The sequence below is a fragment of the Mustela erminea genome, chromosome X (genome assembly GCF_009829155.1).
Source record: "Mustela erminea isolate mMusErm1 chromosome X, mMusErm1.Pri, whole genome shotgun sequence".
Lineage (NCBI taxonomy): Eukaryota > Metazoa > Chordata > Mammalia > Carnivora > Mustelidae > Mustela > Mustela erminea.
The window spans coordinates 41,174,228-41,195,309 of NC_045635.1; the positions used below are offsets into that span (position 1 = coordinate 41,174,228).

The 21,082-nt window shown below is 38.7% G+C and overlaps 1 protein-coding gene across 5 annotated transcripts in view; it reads left to right on the top strand.

The window, feature by feature from the left end:
- Positions 1–21,082, top strand: part of JADE3 (jade family PHD finger 3) — a 139,825-nt gene that overhangs the window by 57,480 nt on the left and 61,263 nt on the right. For 4 of the 5 annotated variants that reach the window (XM_032330506.1, XM_032330507.1, XM_032330505.1 and 1 more), the window contains 2 exons: positions 14,917–14,973; positions 15,732–15,811. In XM_032330506.1, the coding sequence (XP_032186397.1) occupies positions 14,928–14,973; positions 15,732–15,811 (126 nt within the window). In that variant the 5' untranslated portion in view covers positions 14,917–14,927. Of the gene's footprint in view, positions 1–14,916; positions 14,974–15,731; positions 15,812–21,082 lie in introns of those variants that run through there. The other variant, XM_032330508.1, reaches the window with a different exon arrangement.

The following is a 21,082-nucleotide window of genomic DNA, read 5'->3' on the forward strand; positions in this document are numbered from 1 at the left end:
AAACAAGAAATCAGAAAGAAGAAGGCTATTGAAAGTTTTCCAACACTTAGAAACTGAATAACATACTTCTCATTAATCTATGGGTAAAGGAGGAAGTCTCTAGGGAAATTGAAAAAAAAAAAAAAAAAGGATACATTTCCCTGAATGAAAATGAAAACACAGCATATCAAAATCTGTAGGATGGGGGCGCCTGGGTGGTTCAGTGGATTGAGCCTCTGTCTTCAGCTCAGGTCATGATCTCAGGGTCCTGGAATCGAGTCCTCATCAGGCTAGAGAGCCTGATGCTCAGTGGAAAGCCTGCTTCTCCCTCTTTGTGCTCTCTCATCTCCCTCTCACTCTCTCTCTCAAATAAATAAATAAAATCTTTAAAAAACAATATGTAGGATGTAGCTAAATAAGTACTAAGTGGGAAATTTATGACACTAAATACTTATATGAGGAATGGGTGAAAGATCTCAAATAATCAAGGCATCAACCTCAAGATAATGGGGAGGGGGAGAGGAAAATAAACTCAGAACCAGCGGTGGAGAAAGGAAACAATAAAGAAAAGAGAAGTTCATGTAGTTGAAAACAAAAACAGTAGAGAGAAACAGTGAATCCAAAAGCTGGTTCTTTGAAAAGAGAGATTCTGACTTAATTGATAATGGGTGCAGTTTGGGCATTGGGGTTTTTATAAGCTCCCCAGATGTTTCCAGTGGGAAATGGAGATTGAGAACCTCTGCTGAGGAGGCTAGATATGTTTTCTTGGGGCTTAACTTGTGTTGGCATCTGTGGCTGAGTCCTTTTCTTCTGAGGAAGATTTGTAGCTATTTCATTTTCCCTCACTCTTTGTTGCCCTCAAAGTCAGTACTGACTTAGATGTCAATTTGCATGTCTGACTGCTCCTTTGCCATAGGCATTGCTCTAACCGGAGGTGAGGGTTTAACCTCAAGCCCCTTCTACTTCACCCCCAACCAATTTGATTGATTTTGGGATTAACACTGAAAACCCTCCCTGATTGGTTTGTCACACATCATTGGTTACCAGTTACGGGCTGTGATCACCCAAGCTATTGTGACAGTGTGTCTAGTGCACCTGGTCCTGTGACCCTGGTCCTGAGAGAGCGAAAGGACTTGGTTTCTCAGTTCTGGTGGCCACTGCAGTGCCATCCCTCTAGTAGCACAGTATTAACTGTTGGTGTGCAGTGGATTTGAACTTGCTCAGTAAGTTTGAGATTGTTTCTGTTTTTCTGACCTTATATGTAAGGCTTACATGCTTTTTATTATAACAAAAACCTGGGATAAAGGTTATTTTTCCTCCTAATAAACTCTGACGATCACTTTAAATTGGGTAGATGTTATAAATGTACTAGGGGTACATGTGAGCAAAAATCTCAATGTGGAAGCAACTCACAGCAGCAGATGAGACATGTTGGAAACTGCTATTTTTAAAAATTGTTTGTGTTTCTATCTGGAGAATTGTGTATTTCATAGTAAAAGCTATTCTTATTGATTTACTTTATTCTTAAGAAGTCTTATTTGCAAATGGTATTTTATCTTAAAAAGATTCATGTTTTGTACATATATCTCTTTTTATTTTTAAAATGCCAAGCCTGCTTATTTGGGTAGTTGAAATTGTTGAATATATGTACATAAATTAAAAAGAACATGCACTGCTAATTTTTAAAAAAAAAAAACTTACTGGAACTGGGGCTTTTTTCCCTTAAAAGGCATAAAACATTTTAATTTAAGAAGGACTACGACCATTAAAATCTGTCAAGATAATATCACAGAATAGGCCACCCAGGCTGAAACCTTCCAGTGAGGTCTGTATCAGACAAACAGTGGGCTGAGAGATTAAGGTGGGGGTGATGTTAGGAGAGTGATAATTCAATTGTAGACTTCTGATTTTCAATATTCTTTCTTGGGGTGCCTGGGTGGCTCAGTCTGTGAGCATCTGACTCTTGATCTCAGCTCAGGTCTTGATCTCAGGGTCATGAGTTCAAGACCTGCATTGGGCTTCCTGCTGAGCGTGGAGCCTACTTTAAAAGAACTAAAATTAAAATAAATAAATATTTATAAATATGTATATATGTGTTTTATATTACAATATTTATAAATATTATAAATAATAAATATTTCCTGTAGTTTAGACCAGAGGTTGACAAGCTATGGCCTGCAAGTCAGATCTAGCCTGCCACCTGTTTGTGTGTGGCCTGTGAGCTAGGAATGGTTTTTACATTTTTAAGTGGTTAAAAATGAAGAATAATATTTCATGACATAAAAATTATACAAAATTCAAATTTCAGTATAATAAAGTTTTATTGGAGCGGAGCCATCCTCATTTGTTTATGTACTGTCTGTGACTGCTTTCATGCTACAATGGCAGATTTGAGTAGTTGCAACAGAGACCATATGGTTCATAAAGCCAAAAATATTTGCTAGCTGGTCCTTTCCAGAAAGACTTTACTGAACCCTGATTTAAACTTCCTTCCCAGCCTGGCCTTTCTATGCAAGATGATTCCTACTCAGGAGGTTTGATATCCCCAAATAATTTGTTAACAAGTCTATATATTGAAGAGGGTAAGCCTGCTTCCTGACAATAGAGGTAACTGTGGTTGACATGGAAATACTTCTCTGAGTGGCAGGAGCCTACCCAGATAAATCTGTACTTTCTTCTTTTTTCTTTAATGCATTTTGAGGGCTTTGGAAAAGAGTTGACCTCCAGATTCCTCATCTGGTCACAGGGATCTCATGAGTCACATGACATGTCTTTCTTTTTAAAAACAAGCTTTGAAATGACACATACATACACACACAGTCACTGAGATGGAGGTATTTGTCTTTTAGAAAGTACATAAAAGTTCATCTGCTCCAACTTCTGGTATCTCTCTCTCTCTCTTTTTTTTAAGAATTTTATTTATTTGACAGAGAGAGAGAGACATCGAGAGAGGGAACACAAGCAGGGGGAGTGGGAGAAGAAGAAGCTGAGCAGGGAACCCAAAGCAAACTCCATCCCAGCACCCTGGGATCATGACCTGAGCTGAAGGCAGATGCTTAACAACTGAGCCACCCAGGCGCCTCTGGTATCTCTTTTTTCAAGACAAAGATTTGTTGGGGATGAGGAGAAGCAGTAAAATATGTAGGCTATGTTCTTTTTCTTATTTTTTTGTCAACTCAGTTCCTAGATAGATATTTATGGCTTCACTGGACTACTGAAATGTGGTAGAGAAGAAAGATATGCAAGGTGAACAGACTTGAAGGGAAGTTTTGTTTCCACAACGTTGCATCAAAGCAGTGTGATGGATAAATTTTGTAGAAAAATAAACCATAGGCTGTAGACTCAAATGGCTCCAACGTGGAGTTTAATATTGTTTTCCCCAAAGCAGAGCTAATCAGCTCAAGAAACATATTTATAGCATTCATGATTTCTGTTGAAGGAAGACTTTAGGAGGTTCTTTGCCCCCATGGGCAGGACTTGACCCTTAAGGATATAAGAAGAATTCTGCTCTGGTCTGACTAGTGACCTAACTCAAATGTCTGTCTCTGTTCAGGGTTCTGGAGGATATTTTCCTGAAAGCCTAAGGGAGCTGGACTTACAGATGTTTCTTTACTTAAGGATTACTTCCAAATACCATCATGAATTTATCCACCCTGATTTTATCTCAGTCCTTCTTGAACCTGTTTACATTTTCATTCTGTTCTACTTCTTGAGCTGATGAGTTCTCTAAGTTCCCTAAGCATTGCTCAAAGTCCTGCTTTCTTTTTGATAAAATTGCCTTTAGGTTTCAGGGAGTGCCCCTTTGTTACTTTTACTCTGTGAGTAGGTGAATAAACTCGTCAATCATTTCTATACTCTTCTTGACTCTTATTTCAGCTTCATCCTTGTAGAGCAAGATTTCTCAACCTTGGCAATATTGACAGTTTGGACCAGATACGTCAGTGCATTGTAAGAGACTATGCTGTGGGCTGTAGAAATGGTTAGCAGCCTTTCTAACCTCTAACCCTGTAGATACCAGTAACACTCTCCTTCCCAGTTGTGACAACCAAAAATGTGTCTCGATATCACCACGTGTCTCTTGGAGGGTGAAATTGCCTTCAGTTGAGAACCACTGCTGTAGATATTTGTCTTTCCCAAACTGCACAGTTTTGTGCTTTTTGACTACCTTTATGATATGGAGTCTTCTCTATCCAGTTGATTGTATCATGCTTTTCTGGATTTTTTCCCCAGCTCTGGTTAATGCCCATGTTGAATGGCAGTGACAGCTATTTTTATAACTTTAGTGTTTCAGGTCAGCTGCATCATTTGTGGGTGGCATGAGGGACAAATACCTTGAAAACTTAGAAGTATTTTTTTCTAATTATAAGTGCCCTATTTGTATACTGGAGAAATGTGGACAATGGAAAAATTTGGAAAGAATGGTTTTTATCACCCCAAAATCCATCACTTTAATGTTACTAATGTAACTAATATTAGTAAATTGGCTTATGGGCTTCATCTGTTTTCTATATATTTTATTTCATGTAATCTCGCTGTAAAACCAATTTTAGGCTGTTTTTTCCACTTAACATGTTAACATAAAATTTTCCCCTTATACCACGTTTAAGTGATTAAATGAAATATGACATTAATGTGCTTTAATTATTCCTCTTTTGTTTCATAGCCAGGTTTCAGTTATTATTTTTATTATGGAGTTTTAGTGGGCATTTTTGTCCATAATTATTTTCTGTGTTTTGGATTATTTTTCAAAGATGAATGTTGGAAGGAGAATTCCTGGCTCACAGGGTGTGACTATGTTTAAAGCAGAGCCTTAGATTATGTTTTAAACTGCTGTGTGGACCCACAGAGGGCATTGAAAAGGAGCTCCTTGCACTGACCATACATTTCAAAAGTCTGTCTCTTGGGCATATAGAAGGAAAGGGCTGTGTTTAAGTTAATCACTTTTCCTTGCCTCCCTGCTCTTCTGTGGGAATATTAATGGGGAGTCAAGTAGCCACCAAACCACAGACTTAGATTCCAGTCCCAAATAATCCCAGTTGGGTTAACTTCCAGACAGTGCTCCTTTAACAGGAAGTTTCACCCAAGGAAGGCATTTACTTTATACATTTGTATTTTGCCTGGCTTACAGTCACAGTTAAAATAAATCAGCATGCTGTTAATCATTTTGGTTGAGATTATGGCAGGAATAAGATCTGAAAACTGCCCTCAAATTACTGTTCCCAAGGGTGCAAGGGCTGGTGCACATTTCATTTCTGCCAAAACAAAGGAATACTCATTGTGGGAGGTAAGGAAGAAAAGGATGCCTTTATAAAGTCTCTACCCTGAACAGAGGATTAGAAAATAAACAGCTGAATAATATGTCCAAATATAAGGTACATCATGAAGTTACTCCAAGATTACACTGTACTTACTTATGGTTTTGCTTAACAAAAAATTTTATTCTGAAGTACTTTGAAAAGTATACCACTTAGTGAAGATTTACGTATTGACTTGAGTAGTATGGGTGCCTAGAAGCAGAACCTGAGACAGTATTTGAACGTATGTGATATATTGAAGGAATGCTCTCAGGAGAAACTGATAAGGGAGTGAGGACAAGAGTGTAGGGAAGAAGGAGCTAAAGTAAGGATGTGGTCTTAGAAAAGTCTAGCCTCACGTCCCATCCATGTTGATGCAAAAGTTGTGTATTCATCCTTTCTAATGGCTGAGTAATCTTGGAACACTGCATCAAAAAGTAATGGTTTATTTTATTTAACATAACACAATAAAAACATTAATTAATTAATTAATTTTAAAAAGTCTAGCGTTATCATGTTTTGAGGAGAATAGGGGGAGAATGTAGAACTAGTTGCTGGCCCCCACCGGGAGGGAGACTGGGGGAGTATAAGCTCCCTGACAGGACCCCTGTGCTTAGTGAGAGGGACAGCTGTGAACCATTAGCAGCAAACCAGCAGTAGCTGGGAGGTGGGCGTGTTAGCTAGGTAAAGCTAGGTACAACCGTAGCGTCTATTACTCTTTAGTATGTTTACTTTGTGCAGGACACTGCTAAGACTTGGGAGTAAAAGATGAATGTAACAGGGGCGCCTGGGTGGCTCAGTGGGTTACACTTCTGCCTTCGGCTCAGGTCGTGATCCCAGGGTCCTGGGATCGAGTCCCACATCGGGGTTTCTGCTCAGTGGGGAGCCTGCTTCCCCCTCTCTCTGCCTGCCTCTCTGCCTACTTGGGATCTCTGTCTGTCAAATAAATAAAATCTTTAAAAAAAAAGATGAATGTGACATTGTCCCAGCTTTTAAGATGTTTGTGGTATAGAGGCAGGGCTGACCATGTGAAGAATATTTACAGTGGGGCTTTCTACACTGAGGAAAGCATGCACAGAGACTCAGAAAGCAAAGGAGTGAATAATTGTGAGAGAAGGATACCTGGAGAGCTTCACTGAGGGGCTCTAACAAATAGGTAGGACCTGGTTAGGAGAAAACGGGCTGATCAGGTTTCACAAGGAAGGAACTGTAGACAGAGGGAAGAGCTCCTGACGAAGTCCACCAAGTATGAGATAAGAGGTGTTCATGGAATCTCACTGGGCCTAGTATGTGCTGGAGGTAGGGGAACAGCAGATGATGTGGCCTGACAGATTGGAACCAGAATACTGTGGGCCTCCAAGGTCACGCTGAAAAGTCTGGCCTTAGAAGGGGCAGCATTCCTGCTGTCATTCACCCAGTCTGCCTAAGTTCTCAGGGTCGACTTGGAGTACCCATTCCAGATATACCTGCCAGCTCTGCCCTCTAGTGGCCATGTGGCTCCAAGCAGGTCCCTTAAATATTTCTGAACCCCAATTTTCTCATCTGTAAAATGGCTGATGGATGATGGTGATATTTATAGGACTTTTGTAATTAGAAATAATGAAGACAGATCTAAAGATGTACTCTTATTGTGCTGCATTTACTGTTCTTTGTAATTTTCGTTCAGTGATTAAAACAGTAGTGCTATTACAGAAATGGGCAGACAGATCAATGCACTGTAACAGCCCAAACCCAAAAATTTTGCTTGCTTTGTTTTCCTTTTCGAAATCATTAACAATTCATTCTTATTTCCCAGGACTGGTGTTACTGGTGTTAATCTGTTTCTGAGACTCTTTACTGATAATGCAAGAGTTTTTTGTTTACATCATTCATAAAAAGTGATTGTTACTGTAATAGTTTTTAAAAAACAAAATTTTGCAGCTTCTTTAAAATGTGTGCCTCCCTTGATCATGAACAGTTTGATAACCAACTTCTAAAGAACAGAATATTATAGACAATGGAAATTACTGTATTGTACACCCAAGACTAATATATCACTGTATGTTAACTGGAATTAAAATAAAAACATAAATAAGAACATTAATCAATCAACTGATTAATTAATGTAAAGAAAATGGGGATACTGTTTTAACCAAAGTTCCTAAGACCAGAACTTCAGATGAGAGGAATATCGATCTCATAAGAAGTCGTGGGGCTCCTGAAACTCAGGGAAGTGAGAAGAGAGGGTAAGGTCCATGCTCAGCTGGCTTTCCTCACTGAGAGTTTTTTGGAGGATATAACTATATCTTTAATGCTGTCTTCAATCCCAGTATGAAGTAATGTTCAGAAGACACAGAATTTTTCTATTGCTAACTCTTCTTGACTCTGCCCCCAAATTCTCATGGGTCGTAACAGTAACTTTTAAAGGTCTTTTTAAGCTTTATTAAGGTATAATTTACATACTATAAAATTCATTTAAGTATACAATTCACTGAGTTTTAGTGTATTTACATCATTGTATTTACCATCACTACTGTCCAATTTTAGAATATTTCTGTCACCCTCCCCCCCAAAAAAGCTTCGTGTTCGTTTGTAGTCAGTCCGCATTCCTACTCCCAATCCTAGGCAACCACTGCTCTAGACATTTTGTATAAATGGAATTACACAATAAGTGATCTTGTGTTTATGACTTCTTTCACTGAGCATGTTTTGCTGAGTTTTTTACATGTTTTATGTATGTTTTTCATGTTATAGCACGTATTAATAGTTTATTCCTTTTTACTGCTGAGTAGTATTCTATGGCATGGATGTACCAGAGATTGTTTAACCATTCACCTGTTAGAAGACATCTGAGTTGTTTTCAGTTTGGGACCATTATGAATAAAGCTGCTATAAACATTTGTGTACAGGATTTTGTGTGAACGTAAGTTTTCATTGCTCTGGGCTACATGCCCACGAATGTAATTCCTAGGTCCTATGGTAGTGGCATGTTTAATATTTAAAGAAATAGCCAAATTGTTTTTTAGATTAGCTGTACTATTTTACATTCCCACCACCAATGTATGAGTGATATAGTTTCTTCACATCTTCAGCATTTGAATTATCACTATTTTTTTAGTGCAGCAATTGTGGTTTGAATTTGCATTTCCCTAATGGCTCATGATACCGAGTATCTTTTCATGTGCTTATTTACCATTCATACTGCTTTTTGATGAAATATCTGTTCAAGTCTTTTAGACATTTAGATATTCTCCAACCATTTTCTTAAAAGATTTATTATTTATTTGAGGGAGAGAGAGAGAGTAGGAGAAGGACCAGAGGGAAAGAATCTCAAGTAGACTCCCCACTGAGCCCGGAGCCCAATGTGGGGCTCAGCCTCATGACCCTGAGATCATGACCTGAGCTGGTATCAAGAATCAAATGCTTAACCAACTGAGCCTCCCAGGCACCCATTTTTAGTAGAATCATTTGTTCCCTGACCGTTGAGTTTTGAGAGTTCTTTATATATTCTAGATACAAGTCCATTGTCAGATGTGTGGTTTATAAAGATTTTGTCCTGTTCTGTGGCTTGTTTTTGTATCTTCTCAACAGTCTTTTGCAGAACTAGTTGTTTTTTGTTTTTATTTTTGTTTTTTTTTTTCATTTTGATGCAGATGAAGTTTTCTTTGACAGATCATGCTTTTGGTGTCAAGTAAAAGAACTCTTTGCTTAGCCCTTGATCCTGAAGATTTTCTCCTATGCTTTTCTAAAAGTTTTATAGTTTTACATTTAAGTCCATGAGCCATTTTGAGTTAACTTTTGTATAAGGTATGAGACTTGAGTTGAGGTTCTTTTTTTTCCTTTTCTTTTCCTTTCTGTCTGTCTGTCTGTCTGTCTTTTTTTACTATCGTGCCAGGACCATTTGTTGAAAAGGCTATCTTTCCTCTGTTGAATTACTTTTCTACCTTCATCAGAAATCTGTCAGGCATATTTGTGGACTATATTTACTTTTAATAATGCAAAAATATATTAAGTTGTGGTTGGCAGAATGTCTGCGCCCTAATCCCTGGAACCTATGAATATGATAGGTTACATGGCAAAGGAGAATTAGGGCTGCTAATCAGATGACTTTAATAAAATAGGGACATTATCCTGGATTTTCTGGGTGAACCTGAAGTAATCACAAGGGTAGTTAAAAGTGGAAGAAGGAGGCCGAAGAGAGGGTCAGAGAGTGAGGTGTGATGACAGAAGCAGGGTCAGAGACATGCAATATTGCTGGCTTTAAAGATTGAGGAAGATGGCCAAGATCTAAGGAATGTGAGTGGCTTCTAGAAGATAGAAAAGGCAAGGAAATGGATTCTGTACTCTAGCCTCCAGAAAGGAATGCAATCCTGCTGATATCTTGATTTTAGCCCAGTGATATATCAGACAATAATAAATTTGTGTTGTTCTAAGCCACTGAGTTTGTGGTAACTTGTTACTGCAACAATAAAATACTAATAAATATGTATTTTAGAAAAGCTCCCATTGATATCAGAATTTTAAATGCTTGGGCATAGCATTTCTTTCTAAAGTTTACATACATAGAACATCCCAATAATATTGGATAAATGAGGTGCTACTCAATAGGGAATAAGTGCATTCAATAGGAAACAATTAGAAAAATATTACTTTTATTTTGTTTTAATTTCTGTATTCATTGTGACTTTAAATTACACATTACTTTTTGATGGATTTTGTATACAATACTTTTTTTATATTTTGTTACTGTTGGTTTTGTTTGCACTTTAGAAGAGCCTTTGAATGTCTTAAGTTTTGCACTAAGGAGTCAGATGTAGCCCCCAAAATTTATATGATAGAAGGATAACATTCTATTTAAAGAAATAGCCTTCAGAATGCCTGGGTAACTCAATTGGTTAAATGTTCAATTCTTGATTTCAGCTCAGGTCATGATCCCAGGGTTGGGAAATCAAGCCCTATGTCAGGCTCTGCATGGGCATGGAGCCTACTTAAGATTCTCTCTCTCCTTCTGTCCATTTCTCCTCTCTCCCTCTAAAAAGAAATAAAACAAACTTATAAAAAATAGTATTTAGGGATGCCTGGGTGGCTCAGTTGGTTGAGCAGCTGCCTTCGGCTCAGGTCATGATCCCAGTGTCCTAGGATCGAGTCCCACATCGGGCTCCTTGCTCGGCAGGGAGCCTGCTTCTCTCTCTGCCTCTGCCTGCCTCTCTGTCTGCCTGTGCTCGCTCGCGCTCTCTCCCTCTGTCTCTGAAAAATAAATAAAATCTTTAAAAAAAAAATAGTATTTAACTTTCACAGTATATACAAACATTATATTGACTCATTATGTTGTGCACCTGAAACAAATTTAGTGTTATATATCAGTTATATCTCAATTTTTAAAAAATATTCAGTTGACTTTAACAATAGGTCAAATAGAATTTTGATCAATGATTTTGATACTTGTGCTAATCCTTTTAGTTTTTCTAAGAACAGCTCCTATTGAGATATGATTTACATACCATACAATCCAATCATTTAAAATGTACATCATGGTTCTTAATATATTAGCTGATACGTGCAACGAGCACTGTAGAGCACTTAGAATATCTTATCTTACTACCTTCTGACTTCACTGTTTCTGGTGAAAAGTCAACTGTTAATCTTATTGGAGTTACCTTATAAGTGATGAGTCAATTTTCCCTTGCTACTTTTAGGATTTTCTCCTTGTCTGGCTTTCAGCAATTTTGCTATGATCTACCTGTTTGTGGATCTCTTTGCAGACAGTAGTGGTAGTCATGGTAGTATAAATTACTTAGAGTTTGTTGAGCTTCCTGAATGTGCAAATTAATTTTTTTTCAGTAAATTTGAGGAGTTTTCAGCCATCATTTTTTAAAGATTTACTTATATTGTATAATTATTTTTCTTAAGTATTTATTTATTTATTTATTTGACAGCGAAAGAGGGAGCGAGAGAGCGCACAAGCAGGGGGAGCAGCAGAGGGAGAGGGAGAAACAGTCACCCCCTGAGCAGAGAGCCTGACATCCTCTATCTCAGGACCCTTGGATCATTACCTGAGCTGAAGGAAGATGCTTAACCAACTAAGCCACCCAGGCACCCCACGATTTATTTATTTTGGAGAGGTGGGGAGTGCAGAGGGACGGAATCTCAAGCAGATACTGTGTTGAGCTCCGAGCCTGATGCCAGGCTTGGTCTCACAACCCTGAGATCATGACCTGAGCCAAAATCACGAGTTGGACATTTAACGGACTGAGCCACCCAGGTGCCCCAGCCATAATTTTTTTGAATATTTTTTTCTGCTCCTTTCTCCTTTCCTTCTGGTACTCCCATATATGTTAGTGCACTTAATGGTGCCGCATATTTCTCTGAGGTCTTGTTCATTTTTCTTCATCTTTTTTTCTCCTCTGTTCTTTGGCTTGGATAGTCTGTTTTGATCTATTTCAAGTTCACTAATTATTTTTCCAATTCAAGTTTACTGTTGGGCCCCTTTAGTGAATTTTTTCATTTCAGTTATTGTACTTTTCAATGCCAGAATTACCAGTTGGTTCTTCTTTATACTTTCTACCTCTTTATTGATATTCTTACGTTCTTTCTTTTTTTACGTCCCCCCCCCTTTTTTTTTTAAGATTTTATTTATTTATTTATTTATTTGACAGGGGGCAGGGAGAGCACAAGCAAGGCGAGTGGCTGGCAGAGGGAGAGGGAGAGGCAGTGCTGAAAAGAGAGCCCAATGCGGGGCTTGATCCCAGGACCCTAGATCATGACCTGAGCCAAAGGCAGACGCTAACCGATGGAGCCATCCAGGCACCCCCTTCCTTTATTTTTTTAATCATGGTTTTTGGGGGTTTTTTAAAGCTCTTTGAACATATTTGTATGGCTAACTTGAAGTCTTTACCTGTTAAATCTGTTATCTGGTTGCTCTCACAGTTTTTTTCTGGTGTGTAGGTTATACTTTCCTGTTTCATTGCATATCTCATATTTTTGTTTGAAATTGGACATTATAGATAATATAATGTAACAACCCTGGGTACTGGCACACACACACACCCCCTGCTCAGGGCATTTCATTGTTAAATTCTTATTTATTTCTTTAATGCTGGCTGGATTATTTTCCTAAAGTCTGTTTACTCCCCACCTTTTTTTTGAGGGAGGGAGGAGGTGGGGGCAGAGGAAGAGAAAGAAAATCTTAAGCAGGCTCCATGCCCAGCAGAAAGCCCAGACACAGGGCTCAATCTCACTACCCTGAGATCATGAACTGAGCCGAAATCAAGAGTTGGACACTTAACCTCCTGAGCCTCCCAGGTGACCCTAATCACTCCCCACCTTTGCCCTGCAGTGTAAGTCTTAATGTTGTCTCTTAAGGGTGCATCCTTTGGTATGCCCCAGTCACCCTGGGATGACATTGGTTGGCAGGGTTCTTTTTGACTTCCCCTCACCACACCACATTGTTAAGCTGAAATGGCTAATTGCTCTGTTATTTTTAATAGTACCCTGGGACATATATTGTTCTACAAACTGACCCAATCAAACTAGAACTCCTTTGAGAAGGGATAGTTCCTGAGATCAGTATTTGATATATTTTTTTTTTGTGACCCCAGGATTGTTCCTCCCAGCTGTCTCTTTCCCTGGTTCTCCAGCATACTAGCCAGTCTAGGCTCGAACTTCTCCACACTTAGTTGCAAATGGGGAGAGATTTCAAGCCCTCTGTTCTATGGTCTGCTTCTCCACCTGGGCAGAGTCTCTGAGCCATAGCTCTAGGGTAGAGTGTGGGGACAATGATGTACTTCCCTGTGAGTGGCAGCCCCCTAGTCTCCTAGGTTTGCCTCTCTATAGAACCCCCACTTAATGAGCTGGAGTCAGGGCCATTGGAACCTCAGTATTCTTGGTGGCACCACACCCAGGGTATAGCCTCCATCCCAGGAGTCGGGGCCATCTGGAAGAAGGAAGGCCCAACCTCTCAGCTGCTCTTGTCTGGAACTTAACCTCAACAACAGGTGACTGGGGCAGGATGAAAAATGCTGACATCTTGTTCCTCCCAGGAAGAAAGCCTTACACCTGGGAGCTGGGGGAAAGGGGGATCTGTGTTCTTGGCTGCACCAGTCTCATATGAAATCTGTGCTGGGAGAGGGTAAAGGAAGTAATTCTAGATCCAAATACCACAAATTCTTTCTGAATTTTAGTAGATTTTTATTTAATAAATTCTTCTTCATTTGCTGTGGGTCCTTAGAGCCATTTCTAGAGACTTTAAATGAATAGCTTTTTGTTTTTTTTAAAGTAATTTTCACCAGCTTCACTGGGGTGTGGGTTGGTGAAGCCCTTCACATTGTCATTCCAGAAGGGGAACTTTCTCTATTAACTTTTTAACATAGTTTTGTTTATGTTACTCATAATTGCTCACAATGGCTTTGTACTAGGGTTTCTATCTCCTTGGTAGATTGTGAGTGGCTCGAAGGCAGTAGCTCTGACCTTTATTCATTGTGGAATCATGATTGCCTCTAATAGCATTTTGTATACTGTGGCACATAGAAGAATGTCAATTACTGATTGTATCACTGTCTTTTCTAGTTCATTTCTTCAGTACTTGCTTTGCACCTTACAATGCCTTCCATTTTTCTTAAACCCTAGTGCTGGTGTGTTCCCAAAAAAGTTGTGCCTCTTTTTTTATCTGCTGTTGGCCACATGTACACAAGGAAGGCCACTTAAGTTTTAAGTTTTAGTCAAACCCATTATATATTTATCACAGTATTAGGAGCTTTCTTTTTTAAGTGCTGATGATCACTCTTTTTTAAAGATTTTATTTATTTATTTATTTATTTATTTATTTATTTGACAGAGAGAGAGAGAGAGCACACGTGAGCAAGGGAAGGGGCAGCGGTGGAGGGAGAAGAAGAGGGAAAGAATCCTAAGCAGACTGTGGCCTGAGTGCAGAGCCCCACACAGGGCTCAATCTCAGGACCCTGAAGTCATGATTTGAGCTGAAACCAAGAGTCAGACGCTTAACTGACCAAGCCACCCAGGCACCCCTATAGGAGCTTTCTTATAACATTCCTTGTGGTATATATATAGATATAATTTTAAATTAGGCTAGTTGTTTGAGGGATGGGGTGGGGAAAAAGAAAGGGGGAAAGGACAGACAGAAAAGCAGTATGGTTATGTCCTTAAAGGTGGGACATGCCTCACTTGTTCTTTCTTCAGCCAAGTGTATCTTGTGCCTTTTGACCTTGACCCGTGAGAGCTCTGCCTTGCAAATGATTTTTACCTTTCCTGCTCCTGACCTACTGGGGTTCCCTGGCTGGTGATGGCCGCATGGCTACCTGCTTTTGTTTGGATGGACTGTGGTCATGTGGCCACATCTGAGGCAGCCAGTTCTGGACCATTGGTCCAGGGCTGCTTGGGCATCCTCCTCTTCAGTCTTTGTTACCCTCTGTGTTGGAGAATTTGATAGTACCCTTCTCCCATCACTGTAGGTCATATGAGGATATTTTTGACAGAAATCATTTGATCCGCATGATTTGCCTGCTGCTGCTTCTTGGGATCTGTAGGGCAGTGTTGACTGCCCTTGAAATGGGAGTGTGTGTGTGTCTGTGTGTGTGTGTGTTTGTGTGTGTGTGTGTGTGTGTGTGTGTGTTTTGACTGTTCTATTCAGTGTTGTTCTCTTTCCCAGTATGCTCCAGGATGAAACGCCATAGAACACTCAGCAGCAGTGACAGCTCAGACGAAAGTGAGTGGAACCGGCCAAGAGTTGGTAACTCTGTATCTGTACTCTTTGAGGGTTTATTCTTTGACTTGAGAACAAGCTATTTCATGTTTCTTTCAATGGTTAAAAAATAATGTTGCTAGGAAGGAAAGTTTAGGGTACTATTGTTCTTATTCATTTAAATTTCATTAAAAATAGGTGGGAAAATTGGTTTTTTGTGGCATATAGCAATTTGTTCTTCACTTTTCATTTGCCAAAACAACAAAAGCCAAATCTAATAATGATTTAGCAGTGCTTTTCTCTATAGAAAGAACAAAAAGTACAAGAGCATAAATTATAGGCCCTACAATTCCAACTGTAACTAGGTATTAAATGTTTGACTGGATGAATCATCATTTGTAGCATTTGGGGGAGGGCCAAAGGATCCACAGATTACTTGCCTCACATTTTTTAGTTTTTCCGGTTGCTTTTACAGATACATTTTCTCTAGGTGGAACATGAATCATGTTGTTCCAAAATGTTGTGAAGTATGATTACGCCAAATCAAACCTCCTCAGCATTAGCACTGTGGAAGCTTTTATATGCTGGGAGGTCACCTATAAATGTCGTTAAGCTCCATTATGAGTCTTTCTTGATTGCAATTTAACTGTTTTCCTCAGTGGTATGAGATCACCGTGCTCTTCTCCATCATACCTTTCATATTCTCTTGGATGACATTTAGTTATGTGACATTTATTAATATTAGCAAGTCTCAGTATTTTTTGCCTAATTATCTTTTTCAGGTCCTTCCACTTCCTTTACTTCTGGCTCAATGTATAGGAGCAAATCCAGAATTCCAAATGAACACAAGAAGCCTGCGGAGGTGAGATCAGATATTTAATTTTTAGACTTAAAAAATAGACAGCTGCCTTCTGCCTACACATCTACAATGGCCAGATCTTAGAGATGTGAGGATTAAACTATGTGCCAAGGGATAGACTTGTTTTCTTATGAATGTTTCTGGTTTTTGTGCTCGCTTCAGCAGCACATATACTAAAATTGAATGTTTCTGGTTTTTAAGAAAGATTCCATTTTCTTTTCCCTTTGGAAAAACAGTAATCATCACACCGATTTCATTTTGGTGATGACACTTAAGTGCCTGGCTTTAGAATATAAGGCCTCCCCTAGCCAAGAAGTCAAAAGGAGCCAGACTTGGGGAATTGCAAAGGACCCAAAGATCTGGCCTTGATTGGAAAGAGCTAAGTTGGCAGGTGGGAGGCAGTGCAAGTAGTGATTGATGAGAAGGTTATGGTTGGAGAGGGGAAGGATATGTTAAAATTCTGAGCTATAGGCTTTGATGGGCTTTATAGACTTCAAAGCACTGCCAGCCCAAAGAAATTGAATCACTTCTCTTGAGGCTGGTCATCCTGGGTTTTTTTTTTTTTAAGATTTTATTTATTTATTTGAGAGAGAGCATGAGAGTGGGAAAGGGCAAAGGAAGAAGAAGAAGCAGACTCCCTGCTAAGCAGAGAGTCCAACTCAGGACTCAATCCCAGGACCCTGGGATCATGACCTGAGCTAAAGGCAGACACTTAACTAAGCTACCCAGGTGCCCTGAGGCTGGTTATCTTCTACCTCAAGGACAACAAAGTGCCAGAGCTATACTTGGACTTGGGAATGGCTTGACGGATCCTGCAGACTTTCCTCTATGATAATTAAATGATGAAAACCTGACATTGTGTGTCTTCACTTCTATGAGTAGACTTCTTTAGCTGCAGAGGAAAGGGAATATATTAGTTAACTATTGCTACGTTACAAATGATCACAAAGTTAGTGGCTTAAAACAGCAAATGTTTATTATCTCAGTTTCTGTGAGTCAGAAGTCTGGGCACAGCATCCCTAGGTTCTCTGTTCCAGGTCTTTCAAGGCTACAATCAGTGTGCTGACTGGGCTATGTTCTGGAGGTTCTACCAGGGAATAATTCACTTACACCCTCATTCATATTGTTGGCAGAATTCATCTCCTTGCAGCTAGAGGATTGAGATCCTGGGTTTTTGCTGGCTTTTGGTGGAAGACTACCCCCTGCTCATATGAGAGTATAAGAGTAGAGACTGCTCATAGCTTTTTGCCACGTGGCCTTCTCCATACATCCTCTCAAAACATGGCAGCTTACTTTTTCAAAGTCAACAAGGGGAGAATCTTTTTTTTTTTTAAGATTTTATTTATTTATTTGACAGAGAGAAATCACAAGTAGGCAGAGAGGCAGGCAGAGAGAGAGAGGGAAGCAGGCTCCCTGCTGAGCAGAGAGCCCGATGCGGGCCTCGATCCCAGGACCCTGAGATCATGACCTGAGCCAAAGGCAGCGGCTTAACCCACGGAGCCACCCAGGCGCCCAAGGGGAGAATCTTTTGCTCCAGTTGCTAAGACTGAGTCTTATATAGTATAACATAATCATGGGAATGACCTCCCATGTGAAGGAAGTGACATTCCATCACATTTGACATATTCTATTGGCTAGAAGCAAGTCATAGGTTCCACCTACCCTCACACAAGGTAGGTCAGGGGTACCATGCTTTAGGGTGTCATCCAGAGAGAGCATTTGTCTCTCTCTCAGAGGTCACTTTTCATTTCCATCTTTTGCTTAAAATCTTTTTGGGCACAGTAAAATATCAGAGTGTGTTTGTGTCTGTTTCATGCAGAAAATCTTAGGGAATAAAAGACATGTAAACAGGAACAAAACAAATTTCCCATCTATCCAGAGGAGGCTTTGACTATACCATGATGAGAAAGAAACTTTGCTACTTTTCCATTTAGGACAGACAGCCCCAGAGCATAAAATGACTCAGTAGTTTTGGGTCTTAAGTCCTAATGCCTCCAGTTCAGTGAGAATAGCAGTCTTTTGTTGCAAGAGATAGGGTACCTGACTACCAGAAGTAAATTTTTAACTTTATGTTTCACAATCTGTTATAAAAGAGAGAATCTGATATAGTAGAACAAAACTAGCTTTGGCATTAGAAGAGAATGATTCCATGTTTTTCCTTGCCAGTTTATTTCATGTCTCTGAAATAATTTATTTTGTCATTATAACACGGACATTATTATAACTCCCTCTCATAGCTACCATTTATTGAAATTTTATGTGCCAAGAGCTTTATGGTAGACAATCTGATTGTTTCCCAAAATGAAGCAATTATAATAATCTCTTTGGGTGCTTCCTTCATTTAAAAAATTTTTAATAATGTGAGTATGGACTCACATTTATTTTATACTTGGGCCTATAATCCAATACTACATAATTTATTGTGTTGCTCAAATTGTTTCATAAATCCATGAAATCATCTCATATTTTTTTCTCTTCATTTCCACTGATTTCTGTTCTTATTTTTGTTACTTACTTTCTTCTTGCTCTAGGTTTACTTAGTTCTTTTTCTAGATTCTTAAGGTGGGCGCTTTGCCTATTTGAGACTTTTCTTCCTTTTTTCCCCTCTTTTCTAATGTAAGAATTTTAGCTCTATAAATTTCCCTTTAATTTTGTAAAGGTTTTATTTATTTGAGAAAGAGAGAGAGAGAGAGAGAGATCACCAGCAGGAGGGAAGGGCAGAGGGAGAGGGAGAACAGGCTCCCTGCTGAGCAAGGAACTTTATGTGGGGCTCAGTCTCAGAACCCTGAGATCATGACCCAAGCTGAAGGTAGATGCTTAACCAATTGAGCCACCCAGGCATGCCTATAAATTTCCCTTTAAACATTTCTTTAGCAGCATCCCATTAATTTTGATGTGTTTGTTTTCATTTTTATCCACTCAGTGTATTTTTTATTTTTCTTAAGACTTTATCTTTGATCCATGGCTTTTTAGAAGTATGTTGTTTAGTTTCCAAGCATTTGAAGACTTCCCTGCTTTCTTTCTGTTACTGATTCTAGTCTGAATCCAGTTTTTATGGAGAACATAATCTCTACAATTTCACATATTTTTACATTTGTCAAGGTTTGTTTTATAGCTTAAGGATATGGTTTTTCTTTTGTAAATGTTTCATTTTATGGGTACTTACAGACTGTGTATTATGCTGTTGTTGGGTCCTTGACAGTGTTCTTCTGTATCCTCATGGATATTCTGCCTAGTAATTTTATCAATTGTTTAGAGAGGGCTGTAGAAGTCTCCAACTGTAATTATGGACTTGTGTCTTTCTCCTCTCCATTCTGTCAGTTTTGCTTTATATATTTTGAAGCTCTTTTGTTAGGTGCATACATATTTAGGACTGCTATATCTGGGTGAATTTAGCATCATTTAATGTCCCTCTCTGTCTTTGATAATTTTGTTTGCTCTGGAGTCTGCACTGTCTAATATTAATATAGTTTGTGGCTTTCTTTTGATTAATGTTTACATTGTATATTTTTCCATCGTATATTTTTCCATCCTTTTACTTGTAACATATATATGATTATATTTGAAGTGAATTTCTTATAGGTGATATATCGTTGGGTCTTTTTTTAAAAAGGTATGTTACTTGAGAAAGAGAGAGCATGATTTGGGGGAGGATCTGAGGAAGCAGGAGAGAGAGAATCTCAAGCAGACTTCCTGCTGAGTGCAGAGCATAATGCAGGGCTTGATCGACAACCCTGGATCATGACCTGAGCCTTAATCAAGAGTCAGATACTCAACCCACCTGGGTGGCCACCTGGGTGCCCCCAGTTAGGTCATTTTTAAAACTACTCTTTCAATCTCTTTTAATTGGAATATTTAAGCCACTTATAGTTAATGTAACTTTTGGTATGATTTAGTTTATGTCTGCCATTTTCTTGTTTGTTTTCTATTTGTTCTCTCTGTTTTTTGGTTTCTCTGTTTTATTTTCTGTGGATTACTTGAACATTTTTTTGAATTCCCATGTTGACTTTTCTGTAATGGTTTTGAGTGTATATCTTTGTGTAGATTTTTAGTGGTTGCTCGTGGGATGCAACCTTTAAAAAGGAGAACCTTTTTTAATGTGTTCTCTACATTTTATCACTTCAAATGAAATACAGAAACCTTAACCACTGGAGGCACCTGGCTGCCTCAGTCAGTAGAGCCTGCAACTCTTCATCTCAGGGTCATGTGTTCAAGCCTCATGTTGGGTATGGAATCTACTTAAAAAGAAAAAAAGAAGAAAGAAAAGAAAAGCAACCTTACTACCATCTAGGTTCATTTATCCATCCCCACCTTTATAATATAATTGTCTTGAATACTCTTTCTACATACCTTGAGAACTGTACTAGACAATGTTATAATTTTTGCTTCAAACAACAAACATTATTTATAAAACTCAAGGATAGTTTACTATATTTACCCATATTTTTACTCTGATTCTTCCTTTATTCCTGATGCCCCAACATTCCTTTTGTTCATTTCCTTTCTGTTTAAAGAACTCCCTTTAGCCATTCTTTTAGGGTAAGTCTCCTGGCGATCAGTTCTCTTTGTTTTTCTTCATTTGAGAATGTCTTAATTTTGCCTTCATTCCTGAAGGATATTTTCACTTGATACAGAATTCTGGCTTGACAGTACTTTTCTTTCTGCACTTGAAAAATGTACTACTTTCTTCTGGCCCCCATGGTTTCGTGTGAGAAATCTACTCTCATTCAAGTAGTTGCTCCCCTGCAGGTAATCAGTCATTTCTTTTCCAGTTGCTTTCAAGATTTTTCTTTGTCTTTATTCCCAAAGTTTGATTATAATGTGCATGGGCATGGATTTCTTTTGGTTTATCCTGTTTGGAGTCTGATCAGCTTCTTGAATCTATGTGTATATCTTCTGCCAATTTGGGGAATTTTTCAGCCATTATTTCTTCATCCATTTTTTCAGCTCCATCTTCTTTCTCCTCTTCTTTAGGGCTTTCAATCGCATGAATGTTAGATCTTTCATTACTTCCCCAGAGGTCCCTCAGACTCTTCTCTTTTTTTCAGTTATATATTCTTTCTTTTGATCAGATTGGGCAGATTCTTTTTATTCTGTTAATTCCATTCTTCTATTGAGCTTATCCCTTGAGTTTGTTATTTCAGTTATTGTATTATTCCATTTCAATTTTTTTATTTGGTTATTCTTTATACCCTCTATTTCTCTGCTGAAACTTTCAATTTGTTTCAAAAGTGTTTCTAATTTCTTATTGAAGCACTTTTATGATGGCTGCTT